Here is a 22,408-nt window from a genome sequence, read left to right on the forward strand (position 1 = left end):
CCTGTCTCTCGTTCGGCCCGATTATATTTCTGGAACTCGTTTTTGCAGCCAAAGTTCGTAGAAAGTCACAAAATACTTATTGAAAGTCGAAAATACGTACAAATATGACGAAAACCGATACTTGGCGCGTACGTTTGTCGGTTGTGTTTAGATTCACATAATAAGCTTCATTTGTTGTTTCTTCTCCGTTTTGCAATTCGATTTCAACCGTATACATAAAAATGAAATTACAAAGCTTACCAATTCATAAAATATTAACCTCAAGACGTAATTCGCGTCTGATGCTCTCATTTCGATGCTGATTGTCGGTGTGTTATTGTTTTCGTGTAACATCTGCGCCTGTGCCCTATCACGTTCGGCAGTCTAAATAATTCACATAGTTATCTATATATGATAAATAAAGCATAAAAATTCGTATTTTACACGTTGTCAGTACTTTATCCATTGTCAGTTCGTTAAAGTTCAAACGTACGATAAAATTTCTACAAATGACCAATCGCGTAACGTGAAGTCGAAGAGACGTTCCTGGTCTTTTTAAAGGCCTAACTAGGTTAAATTGAGTCTAAAACATCAACTATTATTGTCTTAACGTTTATTATACCCTTGATTACTAATCGAAATTTACGAGTTGTTACACACCTGATTGTGAAGAGGAACCCTATGATTTTCTTTTCATATCTTCATCTAAAATACTGCCTATAGCAGTTGCAAAGTTTAACAATGATGTCCTAAAAGTCTCCCAAGAAGCCGGTAAAAGTACCAAGAAGTCATGAGCCTTGTATCTCATCTTTGAACTTAATACACATTCCTGCAAGCAGATTAATAAGACCCATAAAAACATTCAAATGATCAGTGACAGGAGTTCCATCAATGTACTTCAAGTTTATCAATTGTTTAATCAAGAACAATTTATTATTTCTGATCTTCCGAGCATACAACTCCTCAAGCTTGTTCCACAAAGTACGAGCATAAGTCTTATCGTTAATATAGTTCAAAACATTATCACCAACCCATTGGCGAATATAACCACAAACCTTTATGTGCAATATATTCCACTTTACATCTATTTTATCATCAGGTTTATCATTATTAAAAACAAGCATATAGTAATCATTAGAGTAAAATGCCCGGATGGTCCTTGTGGTTTTGTAAAGTAACACCTATAGTCCCCAACTTTTGGAAATTACACCGGTGGTCCCTGTGGTTCACAGTTTGTTACTCGGATAGTCCCCAGAGTGGATGGGGGTTAGTTTTCGCCGTTAAGTCCATCTGAAATTACTTATTTACCCCTTGCTTTATATTTTTATAGCATAAATGATAATCCAAACAACAAACGGAACCCAATCTCTCTCCACCCAAACCCTCCACCTTCCTGTCGCTCACGGCGGTTGTTCCACCACTTAGGGTTTCACTCTTCACCAGATCCACAATCTCACCGCCACAAATCCTCTCAATTCTTTTCTATCTCTTCCACCAGATCCACCAACCGCCCCGATTCCACCTCCGGATCCGATTCCGGTCAGGCATTCTCATCACTTCCACTCTTCGATGAGAATGGCCGAACTATGACCACTCATGAAACCAAAGATAATAACGATAACGAAGATGATGAAGTCATGTTGATTGACTCAAATTACATTAGTTTTGGATGGTTGTTACTTGTACCTAGGTTTTCGGTGGGCGTTTCGAACAGTTATGATGTCTAGATCTCACGGCCGGAGTCCATAGGTGAACGTCGTGTGCGGTTACTCCGGCAGATGGGCCTGCTTCGTGATTCCACAAGTAATGGACATAAGTTAGATGTTACCGATTCGTAATTCGGTAAGTTTGACTCACTGGATGACTCCAGTACAATTAGTTCTGTTAATGAGATCGTTGAGGATAATAATTCTATGGCGCCAATCGAAGTTGTGATGGTGGTTGTGGTATGGGGTTGGGTGGTAGTGGTGTGGGGGTGGGTGGTGGTGGCAGGTAGTGGTGCTGGTGGCGGTAGGTTGTGGTGGTTTTCCTAAGAAAGAGAGAAAGTAGAAAGAGTCAGAGTGTGTGTTTTAGAGACAGTGAGTGTGTGTTTATATATGTGTGTGAATTTTTTTCTTATATTTTAATAAAGCAAGGGATAAATAAGTAATTTCAGATGGACTTAACAAAGAAAACTAACCTCCTTCCACTCCAGGGACTCTCCGAGTAACAAACAGTCGAACCACAGGGACCACCGGTGTAATTTCCAAAAGTTGGGGACTATAGGTGCTACTTTACAAAACCACAGGGACCATTCAGACATTTTACTCTAATCCTTCACATAAAGGAGATCTTCCATCTTGCCTTTCCAAACATGATAATTAGAACCATTCTAATTCACAATCCTACTTGTATTAGCTTCCATCATTCAAACAAGTCTTAACTCAATAACAAGAGCCAATGGCTCTAATACCACTCTGATGGGAAAAACGCGAAAACCCGGTCATAAACGGTGAACAAAACTGCGGAAGCGAACTTCGTTTGACCAAATTTTTTAACAAACCTATGAGGATGCAAACAAATAGGATATACTGACTACAATCTCAATAACCCGAAACCAATAATAAAGAGACACCAAATTATAGCGTGGAAAATCTCTCAGGACGAGAGTAAAAACCACAGAACTATTAGAGCCGCTACAAATTCACTATAAAAAATTAAAGCAATACAAAGTCTTTTCTAGGTATACTAGAGGCATAACAAACATCATATACTTGGAATCAACCACTTCAAGCATATAAGCATATGGAATCAAAACAAAGACAAAAAAAAAAAAAGAATGTCAACAAAATCTGCAGCTGCGAACAGGGGCTGTAAACCCTGACTTCCGGATGTGATTAACACAAACCCACCGTTGGATAAAGTCGCCCAGATGTTGTGAAGACGATATTCAAGATTCAGAACGATCCAATTGTTCAATCTCCGGGAAATCGATAGTTTCTACAGGTAGGTTCAAAAGTGACAAAAATCCTCTTCTCCCTGTTTTTTCTCTAACACTATGTTCCCGAGTTTCATTTAACGAAGGAAAAGAAAGGATTTGGAAGGATGTAAAAAAAGTCGTGTTCCCGAGTGTTTTTAAGGAAAGAAATGGAGAGAAAAGACTGGAAAACCTGTGCCTTTTTTCCTTCATTTTAAGTTCTTCTAAAATGGAAAGATTTGGAAGGAATTATTTCTTTTATTTTCACTTTAAATCCTTCCAAAATGGAAAGATTTGGAAGGAAAATGTTTTTATACATAAAATCTTTACTTTTCTTTTCATTTCTTTCGAACTCGGGAAGACGTAAGCTAATTAAAATTTTCCTTTCTACTTCTTTTCTTTTTTATCCTTAATTCATTTTCTTTTCTTTCATTTATTAAACTCGGGAACACATAAGGCTTTTGTGATCTTTTTCTTTTAAATTTGTGGCTGGTAGAAGAGTTGATATCTTATCCTCTATGCCTTTTATTCATCTATAAAAATAGGAATGGGCCATATAACCGTCGTGCTTTCCTCATGAGCCCAAAAACCCAACAATAACCAACCTACAAAATAAACTCTATTAAGTGTTTCACCCACGTTACTTTTTATGCAATGATGATGTGTTGATTAGTATACCTGGAAAGAATCTCTTAAGGACTTAAACACAACATAGAAGTTCTACGTTATACATTGTCCATCAAAGTTCATTTGTGAGAGTTGAAGTTAGAAGGAAAGAGCTTTTACATTTGTGAGTCAACACATGCAAATCAAAATATTAATGTGGTTTGACAAATATCATACATGTGCTGTGCTAGACGTAATGTGTAATGACAGATGAAAATTTAAGTTCACGCTTCGAAAGTTTGAATGATCGAAGAAAACTTTGTATCGTGATAGAGACGATTACTAAAAATAAAAACTCAAAGTCAAATTCACTCAGTTTACTTTTTACACCCTAAACTTTAATAAAGTTATCAAACAGCTCTTAAACTTCAATAAACTTTTCTTTCGACTTTGTTTTTGAGTTTTCTCTTTCGGTTATTATACCGGGTCCTTTTTTATCATTTAGTGATCTTTCACTTTCACCCCTGTAGTTTAATGAGTTTACTTCTAACACCCTAAACTTCAACAAAGTTATCAAACAACCCCTAAACTTCAATAAACTTTTCTTTGACTTTATTTTTATGTTTTTCTCTTTCGGGTGTTATATCGGGGGTGCCGGTATTGTAATGATATCATAATGAACCAAACCGATGTCTACTAAACTCCCGCTGCAACGCGTGGGTAATTTTACTAGTATAAATTATATTTTAAAATGTGACTGGTGTCAACTCACCTTATGTATATGACCTTGAAAGATCATAGTTGTCAGCCATATCATGGTATGTTACATTGTGAACACACACACACACACAAGATCCTTTAAAAACATATGTTAACTTATAGGGTATATCGTGGATCTTGAACAATACCAGAGAGATATAGTAATTAAAATCAGGTATATGAGTAAATGCCCATGGCTTACAGCCTAGTGGCATCTTGGAGATGAGATAAGCCTTCGGGATCAATAGGTCTTGGGTTCGACTCCCACAAGGGGATTTTTCCCATATTTACTAGATTTTCTCCTGAATTGGAGTATAGGCATTATGCCTAGTGGAGATGGATATGATCAAGTGGTTCCGGTAGTAGCATGATGATACTCTAGTGGTCCGTCAATGATCCAAATTTGCCGTTAAAAAACAGGTATATTCCAAATTTGACAAAAAGACGTGCTAGCAATATGTATAGTTGTATACATGCTTAGCAAATGTAATGAAAATTCTGGACATACACATCAAAGACCTTATACAAGTACACTCTCATGGTGTATCCAAGGACGAAGCATCTTTGGGGTCAACACCCCCCCCCCCCCCCATTTTTTTGCTTTGTGATCTTAAATTTACCGAAAATTTCGGAAATTTTTTTAGTGTGAAATATTGAATTTTTAAGAGCACGGCCACCTGATTTGGATTTTGAGAGTCTTCCCATCCCGAGCGTACACACACACACCATATTTTTCATTCAAGCTCAGCGAGCGACTCGGTGTATCTCTAGTATTTACAAAAGTTAAAAGGTCAAAGGATAATATCATTGGTTTGGTTACAAAATGGTTTATCTAGAGATAAAGCACATGATTCATCGAGGCCTCGAGGGGAATATGTTTAAGTCCTTTTAGTTATATTATGTAACACTACATGAATGTTATTTCCAAATATTTTTAAACAGGAATATGTCGACGAGAAACGTCAATGTGGACTCGACTTTATGTAAATGGTGCGGAGAGTATGAAGAAACAAGCGATCACCTTTTCTCAGTATGTTATGTCTCTACAGTTGTTTGGCAGGCAATAAGCACTTGGTGTGATGTGCCCCTAATTTTTCATTTTCGGTTTGGGGTCTCATTTGCTATCATAAAAGTTTGAAGACGGACCAAGTCAAAAGAAAAGTGGTTCAACGCATCATCTTGACGGCACGTCGGTGTATGTGAAAAGCTAGGAATGAGCTCGTTTTTTAATATAAGGAAACAAACATCACAAAGATCATCGAAGATATTTGGTTTCTTATGGGTCTAGAATAGGTTCCCATGTAAGGATTTGTCATGGAGGAATTGGTGCAATTTTAATTTGTAAGTGTGTTTCTGTTTTGTTGGGTCTAGCGTCTTGCTAGTCGCCTTTGTTGAATGAAATAGTCATTTCAAAAAAAAGTAACACCACATGAATCCTAGAGTTTTTTGGCATCATAGTGTTATATGCTTATTGGTTTTGGAGAATGGTATGCTGTACTACAAGCGTATTGTCAGAAAAAATGTCTATTGAGCTTGTAGTACAAGCGTGTTACATTTAAACCTCAGCTCTATGCTGAAGATTGTTCCAGGTCGCCTGAGTAGATGCAATACAGTTGCCGAATAATTTTCTTGATACCGGAATTGCAGGTTTGGTCGGAGCTAGCCGGGGAAGATGACCGGAAGTTATGAATATGTGATACGCTTGTTCAAGAAGTGAGTTCATCATAACAAGCGTATCACAAATTCATAACTTCTGGTCATTTTCTCCGGCTAGCTTCAGCCAAAACTGCAATTCCGGTATCAAGAAAATTCTCTTGCGAGTGTATTGCATCTTCTCAGACGAGCTGTAACAATCTCCGGCATGGAGATGGGGTTTAAACGTAACACGCTTGTACTACAAGCGCAATAGACACTTTTTCTGACACTTGTAGCACAAACGTAACAACCAAATTCCAAAATGATTTCAAACCTACACCATTCTCCAAAACCAATAAGCGTATGACACCATTCTGCAAAAAAAAAAAAAAAAAAAAAAAAAAAAAAAAAAAAAACCTCATGAATCCTAACATATGATTAAACATTCCAATAATTAGGTTTAAAGGGATGAACAAGTTACGTAGTCAACTTAAAGTTAAGACACTGTGTGGGATTAGACCTACTTTTCGTCATTCATGTGAATTGGAATTATTTGTTTTTTATATAAAAGAAGAAGAAATGACCATTTAGATATGTGGTGATAGATTTAATGAGAAGTCTATAAAATAGACTATGCCTACTGATTTTCTTCTCACCCTAATATTTTCATGTGACACTAAACAAACACTTTCGCAATTACATAAAGAGTTTTATTTTGGTTACATTCACTTAAATACTTAATTAATGATGTCTTGAAACAAATTTAAATAAAAATAATAGTTGTAAAACAAAAACTGTTCAGTTATGTTAGATTTGCTGATTGTCAAAGTGTTGATTAACAAGTCAACAGTTAAGTCAACTAAAGTCAAGACTGAAGACCAGAGGATCAAGTTAACAAGTCAAAAACTAGAAGTTCTAGATTATCAGAAGTGTTGGTTCTCATCCAGCAGTTCACTTTTTCTCACATCAAAAGCAACAGTTTAAAGTAACAGTTACATCATTTAGTGAGTTGTTAAGATTCGCTTTCATAGTGACTTCACCAGCAGTTCACCACTCGTATATATTGTTCTTCATGTACATTGTAATAGTTAACACTTAGATGAGAGAGTGTTCAACTGGTGAGGGTGGGTACGTTTTCTACCTTGTGATTGTTTTAAATTTTAATTCGAATCCAATGAAATGATTTTGCAATCATTCGCAAATCCAGTTGTGTTTGTTTATTATTGTTTGATTGAAATTCTAATTTAATTAACTTTTTTTATAAAAAAACACACACACTACACACACTCTTAGACTATGGGGTGTGGAAGAGGGTAGTCCCGTAGTCCTTAAAGAATGATCCACCACGTAAGCGTCCCCATAAGCGAGTGTGAGATATGAGCTTAAAGGGATGGGCCTAGGGTGTGGGGATGAGCCCCTTAATATATACATATGTATGTATGTATAGTTGTGTGTGTACTGGATAAAGAAGTGAGGCCCAACAAAAACGTCTAGGGGGCGACGGAGAGGATGGGGACGACCCGGGGGGGCCGGCGTGCAGCCCCGTCGCCGCACCAGACCGACCCGAGAACAAAGCGCCATACGGTCCCGCCTTAGATCCATAAAAATATGATTTCTCGTTTATTTTATGATCACTATTTTTATAAGTGGAAGTAAAGTAAAAAGCAGCTGCCGCAGCTTCTGGGCCAGTGGCTAGCTGCGTCACTTTTAAATATTAAAATTTTTTTTTATATAAACCACTGAATTTAAAAAAAATGTATGGTAAATGTTTATTTGAGGATAGGGATGGCAATGGGTCGGGTATCGGTAATCCCATACCCATACCCGGTTGTAAAATCGTGTCCCATACCCGACCCAATACCCATCGGGTATTTGTCGGGTAATTACCCGTCGGGTACCGGGTATACCCGCGGGTATCGGGTATACCCATTAGTTGTTAAAAGATATATATTGGGATTTCCAAATACATTTTTTACTATTATAATTATTATATAATTTTATTTATGCAACAACTATTATAAATTAAAAATATACATTACATACATATAAGTTTTATCATAAATTAATAATAACTTTATAATATCTATACACTTATATTTATATACTTCACAACATACAAAATATAAATACTATCATCAAATACATATACTAAAAGAAAATTTATTTTTTCACATTATGAACATACTAAAATAAATAACTAATAGATAAGGGTTAATAGAAAATAAAAATATAAATTAAAAACTTCGGGTATATGATCGGGTATATAGTTCGGGTAAACGGGTATGTGGTTTCGGGTAATCGGGTCGGGTATCACCTAATCCCATACCCGACCCATACCCGCGAAAATTTTAAAAACTAATCCCATGCCCGGCCCAATACCCGTCGGGTATCGGGTATACCCGTCTCATTTGTGTCGGATTTCGGGTATACCCGTCGGGATCGGGTATTTTTGCCATCCCTATTTGAGGATAAAAAATTTAAAAGTGCATAAAATGGGGAGAAATTTCATGTGGGCCCACGTGATAATATTGACAAAATTTATGGCGTCCCACGTGCTTGTTACATAACGTACCATTTCTCACCTCATCGGATCAAATAGCCCATCATCATTAATGAGGATATTATTTTGTGTACAATGAACTTGATTTACACGTTATGCTACAATACAAGGATTTTATTTTGTGTACATTGAACTTGATTTACACGTTATGGAATTAATATGAAGCGTGACAATGCTTATTAATCGTAGAAAGAAATATTTGCTAGTTTGGGTTGAATGGATATTGTAAACTAGTGACAATCATTGTCTTAAAGGTGGGTTCAACGTTTTTCAAATACGTGTGTAATGAATTCGGATCATTCTTATTGTATTGTATTATACATAAAATTGTAAATCATATTATCACAAACATATGGGAACCATTTGATTCAAATGAAAATTCACAAACAAAAATGTCCGATCAAACAGTTCGTATCATGATGTCTTCTTGGGACACAGGTTATGTTTTGGCGAAGATTCGAACCAGTCATACGTCTCCGAAAGCGTTTCGTTTCCCGGCGTTGAACGAGGTGAGGAAGAGGTTGTGTCGGTGCTTTGTTGTGATGATGAGATTGTGCGGCCCGAGTTGCCTGCTTTGAACTGGGTAAAAAATCTTTATAAGATATGATGTCATTTTGGTTATTAAAGTCTCGCTATTAAGTTATTTCCGGAGTTCGTAGTGAGGCAGAACCATCTTACGTGGTGCAAAGCTATCTGCAGCACGCATATGGGACTTAACATTGCATGTGGAAAAACAACACAAGAAAAAGTATGAGGAAGGCCATGCACTTCGAAGAGAGGTGATGATGAAGTCGAGGAAGGCAGCACACACTTCGAGGAAGCTGATAACGAAGTCGAGGAAGGAGGCACACACTTTGAGGAATGTGATCACGACGAGGATGAAGGTGGTGACGGTGATGAAGGTGCTAACGACCAGAAAAAACTTGAAAATGTATGACATTCCCGTCACTTACGTGTTATTCGTTATATAGTGTTTATTAGATTTTAGCGAGAGAAGGTTGATTTTGTAGACGTGTTATTCGTTAAATATAATGTTTGTAGGTTAGAACCATGTGTATTACATAGGTTAAATAAATGTAACTTTAAAACTAAATAATAAAACAATATATCTTAAAAAGGCTTGCTTATTGCACGAGTTGAATAGATGTAATTTTATACATTAAGTAATAAAAAAATTATATATATAAGAACTTTGTCTATTGTACGGGTTGAATAAATTTTATTTTATATACCAAATAATAAAAAAAGTTATATATATAAAACCATGCGTATTACACGTAGGGGTGTTCAAAACTATCCGTATCCGAAATATCCGAAAAATCGGATATCCGAAGTTTTCGGATTCGGATTCAGATAGTAATTTTCAAAATTTTCGGATATTTCGGATATCCGAAAATTTAATTTTCATTTTTTTTGGATATCCGGCTATCCGAAAATATTCGAAGTATCCGAAAATATCCGAAATATCCGAAAAATATCCGAAAACTTATATTCGGATATCCGAAACTATCCAAAATATCCATTTCCGGATATGAAAAAAAATAATAAAAAATTAAATAAAAAGTCGGATTTTCGGATATCCGATTCACTATCCGTATCCATATCTGAAATTTCGGATACGGATTCGGATAGTGAAATCTAGTATCCGAAAATTTCGGATATCCGAATTTTCAGATATCCGGTTTTGAACACCCCTAATTACACGGGTTGAATAAATGTAATTTTGTACGGTAAATAATAAAAAAAGTTATAGATTTTAGAGAGAGAAAGTGGCTTTGCCGTGTAATTCTAACGTACCGTGGATATCCGGTTTTGAACACCCCTAATTACACGGGTTAAATAAATGTAATTTTGTACATTAAATAATAAAAAAAGTTATGGATTTTAGAGAGAGAAAGTGGCTCTGCCGTGTAATTCTAACGTACCGTTGTTTTAGGTATTTGGGTCACTTCAATAGTTGAAGACTTGGGTTTACAAAAGAGAACTTGCGAAAGGTTACGTCATTCTGACCCAACAAACGATAACAAAAGGAGAAGGTTCGTCAGCAAGGACAATGAAGATATGGTTGCAATGAGACCGTGGAGGCGAACCCAAAAGTAAAGCAACAGTTCGACATTCTGGTAGCAAAAAGATTGTGTGAGAGCAGGAACAGTTCGATATCAAACGCAAGATCTGCTATGAATTCGGTTTAACGTGCGGAATCCGTTAAACCGAACCGTAATCCTGTAGTCGTTATGTAAATATAAACGATTCAAGCTTTATTATGACCAATCGACAACCGGACATAGTTTTGACACCTCTAGACTTCTTTCTATGCTATGCTCTCGAGATCAAATCGAAAGTTGTGTGAAAGTTATGTTGAACGTATGAGAGTGAAACCTATTTATAGAGTTGAAATCCCAAACGCATGTCTTCTTAGGCCGGAGGGTGTGGGGGCGCCACCCCCGCCCGCTAGGACGCTATAGCGCACCGGAGCGCTATCCCACGACACCGTCGGCGCCATAGAAGCAGCGCTAAGATGATAACGAGCAAAAATTGCGTGGACCGAGGAAGCATTTATCTTTTTGACCGTTTCAAACGGTCAGATTTAAAAAAAAATTAATTTCCTTTTTTATAAATTAACATTATAAATACCCACAATCCTTTCACTTTTTCATCTAATTCCTCTCACTTTCTCATCACTTTTTATACCATTCCCTTCATTTTTTTTAAATTCTCAACAATGTTTCCAAACAACCCATGGGACCCAACCCATCCGTTTTGGCAAAATATGCAAAACAACAAGCAAGAGGACCGCTATCGCCGAGACCCGCGTACGGGTGAGCTTGGATATTATCCAGTGCCACCAACCACCCCTACTTCTCCTCATCTAGGGGTGTTCAAAAAACTCGTGGCTCGCAGCTCGCTCGAAACTCGTTCGAAAAAAACTCGAAGAAAGCTCGGCTCGAAATTGGCTCGGTTGTAAACGAGCCAGCTCGGCTCGGCTCGATTTATAAACGAGCCGAGCTCGAGCTTGGTCTGGCTCGGCTCGTGAGCTCGTGAGCTGGCTCGGCTCGTGAGCTCGTGAGCTGGCTCGATAAGGTTTACATCCTTCATTTTTTTTGTCCCACATCGTTTAGAAAACAAAAACTAAGAGTGTATCTCCACTATAAAAGAAGGTAAAGACAAGGAGAAAATGAATTAACTATTTATATTTGCATATTTAGCCATATGGTTAAATTAAATGGCAATTATGGCCCTTAGGCTATGAAGAAATTCATTTTTAAAGGCTTTTTAAGTAATAAATTTTGCGGTTCTTTGTTAGTTCGAGCTAGATCGAGCCGAGCCGAGCTAGCTCGAATTCTAATCGAGCCGAGCTCGAGCCTCAAATCTCAGCTCGATTTGAAATTCGAGCTCGAGCCGAGCCAGCTCGAATCGAGTTCGAGCCGAGCTCGAGCTGAGTCTAGCTCGGCTCGACTCGGCTCGTTTACAGCCCTATCCTCATCCCACCACTCAACCGATGCCCTCATTTTTCGGGTATTATTCTCAACCCCCATTTTTTCCCTCAAACATGCCCCAAAACATACCCGAAACCCAAGATACAACCGAAACCGAATTCGTTCCTGAAACACAAGTCGAATCCTCTTCTAAAAAAAGAAGTCATAAAAAGAAGGATGAGGCCGAAAAACGTACCCCCAAGTAGGTAGAATTTTAATCGCCTAAGGAAGAGTTCGAGTTGGCAAAAGCATCGCTCGACGTATCGGAGGACGAGATTGTTGGTAAATTTTACATACTTTTATAAACATATAGTTTTGTAAATATAATTTGTAATTCAAACTTATGCTTTTGTAAATAAATTTTTTATAGGAAAAGACCAAGACATAAAGGTATTTTGGGGTCGTGTTGACACGTGGTCGATTGACGGTGATCGTAATTGCTTAATTTGATGTTTTTACACGAGTTTTAATTCTGAATAGCCTACTTTTGATTAGATACTTGTTTTGCAGGTCTAGCGGAGTTTAAGGAGCTTTTCGGGAGCTTTACGGGTCACCGGGACTAAAAACGGACCACCGGAACGCGAAACGGGTCAACCGGACTCAAGGGAAAAATGAAGAATGGGTTTTCCGGGCACCGTCGTCGACGCCCTCTACAAACCTCCGTCACCCCAGTTTGGCCGTAGACAGTAGGTTAAGCCGTCATTGGCTTTTGTGTTTTTTGAAGACCGTCGCCGACACCATAAAGGCCCGTCGGCGACGCCACGTGCAATTGAAGATCGCGAAATTTTGCTTTCTTTGGGGTTGGAACGAATCAAAACATATAGGGAGCCATTATTTCGACGGTTACACTATTCTTGGAGTTTGAAAGTGATCTTAGAGCCATAGTTCATCATCAACTTCATCGCTAATCCATCCCCAGTCATTATCATCATCCATTATTATACGATTTCACCATCGAATTCACATCCTAACCCTAACCATTCCATCAATTATTCAATTCATTCATCATCACCATCTCACCCAAACCCTAATCATCAATTCCTCCATATCCAAGCTTCAAGATAACAATGTTCAAGTTCTCATCATCCGGTGATCAAGTCAATTCGATCATGAGCGGCTAAATTCTCGGAGGTTTCACCCCGGTGTAGACTTTTGTAAGGTTTAGGGTTTATTATTTGTTTGATACTTGGTTTGTGACTAATTGAATTGCATTTGAATCATTAGATAATTGTCATACGCTGGTAGTGTATTTGCGAACTCAATCTGCTGCGTGACGACCTAAATGTACTAATGCCTATTAGACGGATGGCCGTGCCTTGGCTTAGGGTTTAACGTTTTTGGTAAAATAGTTAGGTAACACTTCTTATTTATTTTATATTCGTATTTCCTTCCCAAGGATGGGGGTAATAATACATATATACTTACAATTCCGAAAATATATTTTTAAGTCTCACTTGAAAATATATTTTAATCCATTTGTCTAAAATATCTTAATTCCAAAATATATATATTTTTCCCAAAAATATTATATTTTTACTTTATACATTTTCCAAAATAATACTTTATTTATTTTGTGAGAGCGTTGGTATTATTTTGGAGTCGTAATTTCACAGTATTTTCAACTTATATTATTTTTACCCTAAAAATAATATATCTAGTACACAAATAACAAACAATCACACAAGCGTTTTATATATTCTAAATATATATTAATAAATTTTATTTACGAAAATCCACCTCCGGTACTGGGTACTTTTGTAATAAAAATCATGGCGAAGTTTATTTTGAAAACCAAGTTAAAAATATATTTGTAAACGCTTGTTAGAAAAATATTTCTAAGTTTTGAAATTCTAGAAAAATTTCGCCAGAGTTTCCTCTGTAAATAGAGGTGTCCATGCTTTTTAGCATATCATTTTCTTTTGTAAAACTATTCAAACAATCAACAATCAACAATCAACAATATACAATCTTTAATCACTAATCTTGACAAAAATAAGCCTAATTCATAAACTCATGAACTTGAAAGTTTGTAAAAATATGTAGTAAATCACTAACACACTTAGTAGGTCTTGTTATCTTTAAAAATATGATTAGTTTCTTAAAAACTTTATTTTTAAAGAAAGTGTATTTTCACAACTTCTAGTCATATTTTCTAAAAATATTTCTTTGTAAATTTTTCTTGTTACACAAGTGTTCATACACTTGTTTACTTACTAAAAATGTTTTTAGTTCATACAAGATCCGGGTTTTAACAAAACTAGTATTTTTCACTTGGTTCTTCCGAAAACCCACTCATAGATCTTTAGATCTACAAGTTTACAACTTCATTTTTCAAGAAAACTTATATTTATTCAAGTTCCAAGTTCATGTGTGGATGGTTTCATCATCCATCATATTTTTAACCTTTATATCTTACTAGTTCATGTTCTTAAACATGATCTAGCAAGTCTAGATGATGAGCTATCTTACTTCTACTAACAAACAACATGTATTAAGCATAACAACACAAGATCAACTTGATTTCAACATCGTTTAACCATACATCTTATCTTTATCCACTCTTTATCCTTTATGTTCAAAATTAGTTCAAGTTCTTTAGAGTTCCTTAATATTTTACCATTCAATCAACTATTAACCACTAAAAATAGGAACAAGATGAAGATTCTAAGCACTTACTACTAGCACAAGGCTAGGGGAGAAACAAAGCGTAAAAGTGGTGGATAAAAGAAAACAAGAGTGGTCCTTGAGCTTCCGAGTGCACCAAGCTTGCTTGTTAGACCTCTTGCACCTTTGTGTGTATGTAGAATGGCTTGAACAAGACTTGATGGTGGTGATATGGTGGTGATGGGTGGCGGCCGTAAGTGGGGAAGAGAGGAAGAGAGAAGCTTGTTGTTTGTTGGGTGTTTGATGAAATGAGATGGTTATCTCCCATACATATTTATAAACCATATTTCATCTTTAACCATCATGTATTATGTTTCTTAATGACCAACAATAGCAATTATAATAATCAAAAGAAAAGGGTGAGGGTGTACCACCCTCATAACCGTCGAAGTGGGGGGGGTAGGGGGTTGGGTTGTAATGGTAAAGTAACTAATTTGGTTAAGTTCTAAGTGTTTAGTTAGTGTATTCGCGTGTGTTATGTAATATAAGGTGTGTTAGGGTGTTCGGGGACCCTAACTAGCTCAGAAAAGTAAAAAAGTGTGTTTGGCAATATTTTTATGTTCCGGGTAAAGTCCGGTTGTTCGGTTGGATGTTGATCCGTTAAAGTGCTAAATAAAGCTTTAAAGTGTCCTTTATATTATTTTTAGTAACACATTAAATTCCCAACACTTTGGAAAGTGTCTAGAACTATTTTGCCAAGTTTTTGCACTTTACTAGCATTGTTAAATGCTAAATTTTGTTTATTTAGTGCAGAATTCTGCACTTTAAGTATGTTTTAGGCACTTCCAGGCACTATAACTATCACCTAGTGACGCAGTTTTATGGTCCTCACCTCCCTACACTCCCTACTAGTGTAGTATTCTATTCCTGGCTCATACTGGCCTCAAAAACAATGCCTGTCTAGTGTTGGCATTGTCAGCATGTCTTTATGGTTATCTGCACACTGTGCTAACTGTGCTTTGTGCATCAGTTTGTCACTATTGTTTGTGTGTAATAAATGGAGTGACAGTAATAAGGTGTGATGCATGAGTATGTATGTATCAGAAAACAGAAATCAGTTTATCATAATTGTAATCAAGCACAGTAATTAAGCACTAATTAAATATTAATTAATTTGTATGGATACCTGGATTTGTGAGGGTTGTCACATTCTCCCCCCCGTTAAGAAAATTTCTTCCCGAAATTTTAGGTTCTGCTTCTAGTCGTAGGGTTCTTAGGAAATAAATGGGGGTATTTTTCTTTCATACGATCCTCACGTTCCCATGTGAATTCTGGACCATGTCTTGCATTCCAACGAACTTTGACGAGCTTGACACTACTCCTGCGCGTTTTGTTTATCTTCCAATCAGTAACCTCCACATGTTCTTCAACAAAGTGGAGCGTGTCGTCGATATGAATTTCATTAGCAGGAATGACAACAGTCTCTTGTGTTGGACTCTTCTTCAGAGTTGATACATGGTATGTATCATGAACACCGTTAAGTTCAGCTGGTAAGTCCAACTTGTATGCTACAAGCCCAATTCTTTGCAGGATTCTGAATGGGCCAATGTAACGCGGATTCAACTTTCCAAGCTTCCCAAAGCGTGCTACACCCTTCCAGGGTGAAACCTTCAACAAAACCATGTCTCCCACCTCGAATTCCAGAGGTTTCCTTCTTTGATCCGCATAACACTTCTGACGATCGCAAGCCGCCTTGATGCGTTCTCGGATCTGTGCAATCTTGTCTGTGGTTTCCTGGACCACTTACGGATCAACTAACTGTCTATCACCTGCGTCAGCCCAACAAATCGGTGATCGACATTTGCGTCCATAAAGAGCTTCGAACGGTGCGGCTTGAATACTTGCGTGATAACTGTTATTGTATGAAAATTCGACCAATGGTAGGTGAGTGTCCCAACTTCCACCTAAATCTATTACGCAAGCTCTCAGCATATCTTCTAAAGTCTAAATCGTTCGTTCGCTCTGTCCATCCGTTTGCGGGTGAAATGCTGTACTTAGATTCAGCTGAGATCCGAATGCTTCTTGAAAGGATTGCCAAATCCTTGACACAAACCTTCCATCTCTATCAGAGATGATCGAGAGAGGCACTCCATGACGTGCAACGATCTCTATCATGTATATCTCAGCAAGTTTACTCGTGTTGTCTTTTTCTCTGATGGGCAAGAAATGCGCAGATTTCGTTAGACGGTCTACTATTACCCAAATAGTATCGTGGCCTTTGGGCGTTCTTGACAGTTTCGTTATGAAATCCATCGAAATCTGTTCCCATTTCCATTTGGGTATTTCAGGTTGCTGCAGTAGACCTGAAGGCTTCTGGTATTCGGTTTTCACTTTGGCGCACGTTAAACATTTGCTAACATATACGGCAACATCGCCTTTCATCCTAGGCCACCAGTAGAAATCCTTAAGGTCTTGGTACATTTTATCCGCTCCTGGATGAATTGAGTACCGTGACTTGTGAGCTTCGTTGAAAATAACCTTTCTCAAATCACCAAACAGAGGAACCCAAATTCGTTTCATGAAACATAAAGTTCCTTCCTCGTTTGGTACCAACTGCTTCTCCATCCCATGGAGATATTCGTCCTCAATATTCCTTTCCTTGAGAGCTTCTTTCTGCGCGGCACGAATGCGCAGTGAGAGATCTGTCTGGACAATCATCTCTAGAGCCCTAACCCTTATGGGCTTGATCCTTTCCTTTCGACTTAGGGCATCGGCGACCACATTCGCCTTCCCTGGATGATACTTGATCTCACAGTCGTAGTCGTTCAACAACTCAACCCAGAGTCTTTGTCTCATGTTAAGCTCCTTTTGGTCGAATATGTGCTGCAGACACTTATGATCCGTGAAGATTGTACATCGCGTACCGTACAAATAATGTCGCCAGATCTTCAACGCAAATACCACTGCGCCTAACTCCAAGTCGTGCGTGGTATAATTCTTCTCATGAACCTTCAATTGGCGTGACGCGTATGCTATAACTTTCTATCGTTGCATCAACACGCAACCCAAACCTTGACGCGAGGCGTCACAATATACCACGAAATCATCCATTCCTTCGGGTAGCGATAAGATCGGTGCATTGCAAAGCTTGTCCTTCAACAATAGAAACGCTTCTTCTTGTTTGATTCCCCAATCAAACTTCTTGTCTTTCTTCTTGTCCTTCAACAATAGAAACGCTTCTTCTTGAGCGATTTTTGAGAAATCCTCAATGAACCTTCGATAATAACCAGCCAAACCTAAGAATTGACGCATTTCGGTTGGCGTCTTTGGAGTCTCCCAATTCTTTATCGCTTCGATCTTTGTTGGATCCACATGGATTCCATCTCCATTAACCACATGTCCAAGAAATTGGACTTCACGTAACCAGAACTCGCACTTCGAGAACTTGGCATACAACTTCTCCTTTTTAAGTAGCTCCAAGATGGCTCTTAAATGCTGTTCGTGCTCATCCTTCGTCTTCGAGTAGATCAAAATATCATCGATGAACACAATCACGAACTTGTCGAGGTACGGCTTGCAAACTCTGTTCATCAAATCCATAAAAACGGCTGGCGCGTTTGTCAACCCAAACGGCATCACCAGAAACTCGTAACGTCCATATCGAGTTCTAAAAGCATTCTTGGGAATACTTTCCTCTTGTATTCTCAACTAATGATAACCTGATCGCAAATCGATCTTTGAGTAGAAACTTGAACCTTGCAGCTGATCAAATAGGTCATCAATTCTCGGCAGAGGATATCTATTCTTGATTGTCAACTTGTTCAATTCCCGGTAGTCGATACACATACGAAAACTACCATCCTTCTTTTTGACAAACAATACTGGAGCTCCCCAAGGCGAAAAGCTTGGTCTGATAAATCCCTTGTCTAACAGCTCCTGGAGCTGCGTCGACAACTCCTGCATCTCCAAAGGCGCAAGTCGGTAGGGTGCCTTAGCCACAGGCGCGGCTCCTGGGACTAAGTCGATGTGGAACTCAACTTGCCTTTGAGGTGGTAATCCTGGCAAGTCTTCTGGGAAGATTTCAGGATATTCCTTTACCACTGGGATGTCTTCGATCTTCGGCTCGGCAGCTTCTTTATCCATGATGTGTGCCAAAAAGGCAACACATCCCTTTTGTAAACACTTTCGAGCTTTCAGACAGCTGATGATTCTCAGAGGCGTATCGTGTTTCTCTCCGTGAACCACAATCGTTTCTCCATCTTCTATAGGGATGCGAATGGTCTTTTCGTGCAACACATCCCTTCTGTAAACACTTTCGAGCTTTCAGACAGCTGATGATTCTCAGAGGCGTATCGTGCTTCTCTCCGTGAACCACAATCGTTTCTCCATCTTCTATAGGGATGCGAATGGTCTTTTCGTGACACACAATCTCGGCTTTGTTGCTTGACAACCAATCCATCCCTACTACTACATCGAAACTTCCCAACTCAACTGGTAGTAGATCCAAAGTGAACTCGCATTCTCCCAGCTCAATTACGCAACCTCGGACAACTTTATTTGCTTCAACTAGCTTTCCATTAGCCAGTTCAATTGAGTACGGAACATCTAACTTACTAGCTAGTTAACCCAAGCATATTCTTAAATTCTAATGATACAAAGTTATAGTCGGCACCAGTATCAAACAGAACAGATGCAAAGCGTTCATTTATAGGGAACGTACCAGTGACAACGTTGGGATCCTGGCGCGCTTCCCTTGCTCCAATGTTAAACACTCTTCCACGGGCTTGATTCAGCTTTGGGCATTCCCTCTTAAAGTGCCCAACTTCTCCACAATTAAAACAGCCCGGTCCTCGACCATTACCACCTCTGTTTCCAGCTTGAGTGTTGTTTTGGTTGCGATTTCCATTCCCAGCTTGATTCGCAATGTTTCCACGTTTTCCATTCCCGCCGTTTCCTCCCTGCTGGCGGTTTCCATTACCATTCCCATAACCTCGATTACCAGTATGCCCAGCACCAGTTCCGGCCCAACACGTATCCTTCGTGTGGCCGTTCCTTCCACATGATTCACACTTCCTCAATTTGCATTGGCCAGAATGATGGCGCTGGCACGTATCACATTTGGGCAGAGTACCTATATAACATTTTCCTTTGTTCTCAACACCGGTTGCAGCTCTGGCCGGTGTGCTTGATTCACCTTTCTTGTTCACATTGCTTGTGCCTTGCTTGAAGTTCGAAAATTTCCTTTTATTTTCACCAGACGACTCCACATGAGTCTCTTTCCTCTTTGGTTCAGAATTCGAGAACTTGTTCAACCGAATGGCTTCCTCAGTAAGAGCCACACTGAGATCAATGGCTTCTGTGATAGTTGCAGGCTTGGACGTAGTAACCATGCTCATGATCTAAGGTGCCGATCCCCAGATAAAGCGCTCAACACGTTTAAACTCAGGTGTGACCATGTACGGCACTACATGGGACAAATCGTGGAATCTCTGAACATACTCTGCAATCTTGGGACCTTCCATTTTTAGGTGCCAGAACTCAGTCTCTAGCTTCTGAATTTCAGCACGTGAGCAGTACTTCCTTCTCATGAGCTCCTTCAGCTCATTCCATGATAACGCATAAGCAGCAGCTTCACCCAAAGTTTGCACTTGCAAATTCCACCACGATAGGGTTCCATCCAGAAACAGCCCTGAGATGTAGGTCACTTGTTGCTTGGGAGCACACTTGCTCATTCTAAGGACAGATTCTGTCTTTTCAGCCCACCTAACAGACGCAACAGCACCTCCTATGCCATCGAAATTCACGGGCTTGCAATCAAGAAATTGCTTGTAAGTGCACCCTGCACATACGTCAGAATTTACAAATGGTATTAGCGGACGTGCTATGAATATCCAAATGTATCATAGTATATCTCAAACGACTTAACATTACCATTGGGTGGATTGTTATTGTCGTGGTTGTGCGAGATATTTCCACTCGTTTCTGCATGAGAAGCAGCGTATTACGCGATAGCTGCAGCAGTGATCCCATGGAGTTCTGCCTCATTAGTGGGCATGCACGGGTCACGTCTTGGAGGCATCTTCTAAAAGATGTTTCACGTTGGTCAGGTCATAGTAGGTAAATAGTATGCGTACGTAATAACATTCATCAAGTACAAAACATCTCATGTTATAAAATTGAAACAATCAATCCAACAACACATATAATGAGAATATTGCGATTGCGCTATCATAAAATCAAGACCACAGTACAACGTTTACAAGTTTTATAACTGTATCGTACATCAAAAGTGACTAAGGGCCACATCGCCCTTGTCCGAACTATCTAGTCATCTACAACAACCAAAAACTAAACATCAAAAGTCATGTCATCAAAATGCGGTCTTCAAGAAGCTGTATAGTCGGCACAATCACGATCTTCTCACCAAAAGTCTACCTGCGTCGAACCAAAATGCCTATGCTGATGGCGGAGGAGGAGGAGGAAAACGAGAGAAAAGCAAGCAACGCATATGTAAGCAATCCTCCTCTAAAGCACGACAGACGCGCAGCAAATAAGCTATCTGCTGCTCAGATGTCAAGAAACGGACGTCTAAATCGGGGGAAGTGGACGTGGAGTGTGCGGTGCTGCAAAGGGGGTCTGACAATGGTAAGGTGGTCGTGGAGCTCTCTCCAACTCCTGTATACGACGTGTCAATGCATCCTGCTGTATCATCAAGGATGTAAGTATGTCCTCCGTAGAGTACCCAACATGGTACGGGTGGTACGGATGAGACAATGGCATGATCGGGGGCGTAGTCCATAAAAATGGCTCGCTCGATGGCATGAAAGATGGTGCAGTAGGTGGTGCAACATGAGGAAACTGAGATGTGAACGGTAAAGATGATGACAGCATGGGTGGAGCAGAAACAGGCGGCTGCCTCGATGACCCCTCTCCAGGACGAGGTGGCGGTATGTCCTGGAGGAACGTAATGGGAAGATCAGTGCGATGAGTGTCTGTGGTGTGTGGGGGAAACAATGGGATATCAGTGGGTGCAGACACGGGTGCTACTGGGGGAGTGACCGGCAGCACATACGGTGGGTAATCTTCATCATCATCGATCCACCCGTTGCGGGTGTCGGCATATCGTGGATCTATATGAGCAGCAAAAGGTGCACGGTCAAACAATACCGGCACGGGATCAGGTAACGGTGCATCAACAACAGGGTCATCCACCAACGGTGGAGCAACAACGGGAAGATCAGCAATGGGTATATCATCAACAAGAGGTGCAATGGCTGGTGCATCATCATGAACAGGGTCGTGCTCTAGTGCAGGATCAGGAGCAACGACTGGCTCAAGGGCCATGACGGGCTCAGGATCAACAATATCCATATCAAAATCAGCAGGGATGTCGAACAAAGGATCAGTAGGAGCTACGGGTGCCTCTAAGGGCTGGTCCAAGTGAATAAACTCGATCTCCTGGTCAGGATCGAAATCAGGGGGAAAGACAGGATCAAAATCATCATCGACCTCGTGGTCAAACTCAAACTCATGTGCGGGAGCAGGTGCAGCTGATTACGCCATGTCAGGGTCGGCGTCAGGAGAGTGGTGCTGCACTCCCAGGTCATGCAAAGATTCAGACGCCACAGACTCAAAGGAATCTGGGACAGGTGAACCAACAGGAAGCTCCTCTACAGGGGCCTCAGCAATGGGAAGAATAACATCAGCATCAATAGGGGCCCCGCCCTCATGGTCAGCCTCAGGCAGATCCTCCTCGAATAAATCAATGTCGTCATCAGAAATGACATCGAGTGGCATGTCTACTACTGGAAAAGCAGCAAGCGGTATAGGAGC

The 22,408-nt window shown here is 39.4% G+C and overlaps 1 protein-coding gene across 1 annotated transcript; it reads right to left on the reverse strand.

The window, feature by feature from the left end:
- Nucleotides 1-6,174: 6,174 nt before the first annotated feature.
- Nucleotides 6,175-21,946, reverse strand: LOC110900827 (lysine-rich arabinogalactan protein 19-like). Its single transcript, XM_022147690.1, has 2 exons — nt 21,425-21,946; nt 6,175-6,309 (listed from the first exon to the last, which is right to left on the reverse strand). Exons 1-2 carry the CDS (start codon nt 21,944-21,946, stop codon nt 6,175-6,177), a joined length of 657 nt encoding a protein of 218 aa, XP_022003382.1.
- Between the last annotated feature and the right edge of the window lie 462 nt (nt 21,947-22,408).

The sequence above is a fragment of the Helianthus annuus genome, chromosome 13, assembly GCF_002127325.2.
Source record: "Helianthus annuus cultivar XRQ/B chromosome 13, HanXRQr2.0-SUNRISE, whole genome shotgun sequence".
NCBI lineage: Eukaryota > Viridiplantae > Streptophyta > Magnoliopsida > Asterales > Asteraceae > Helianthus > Helianthus annuus.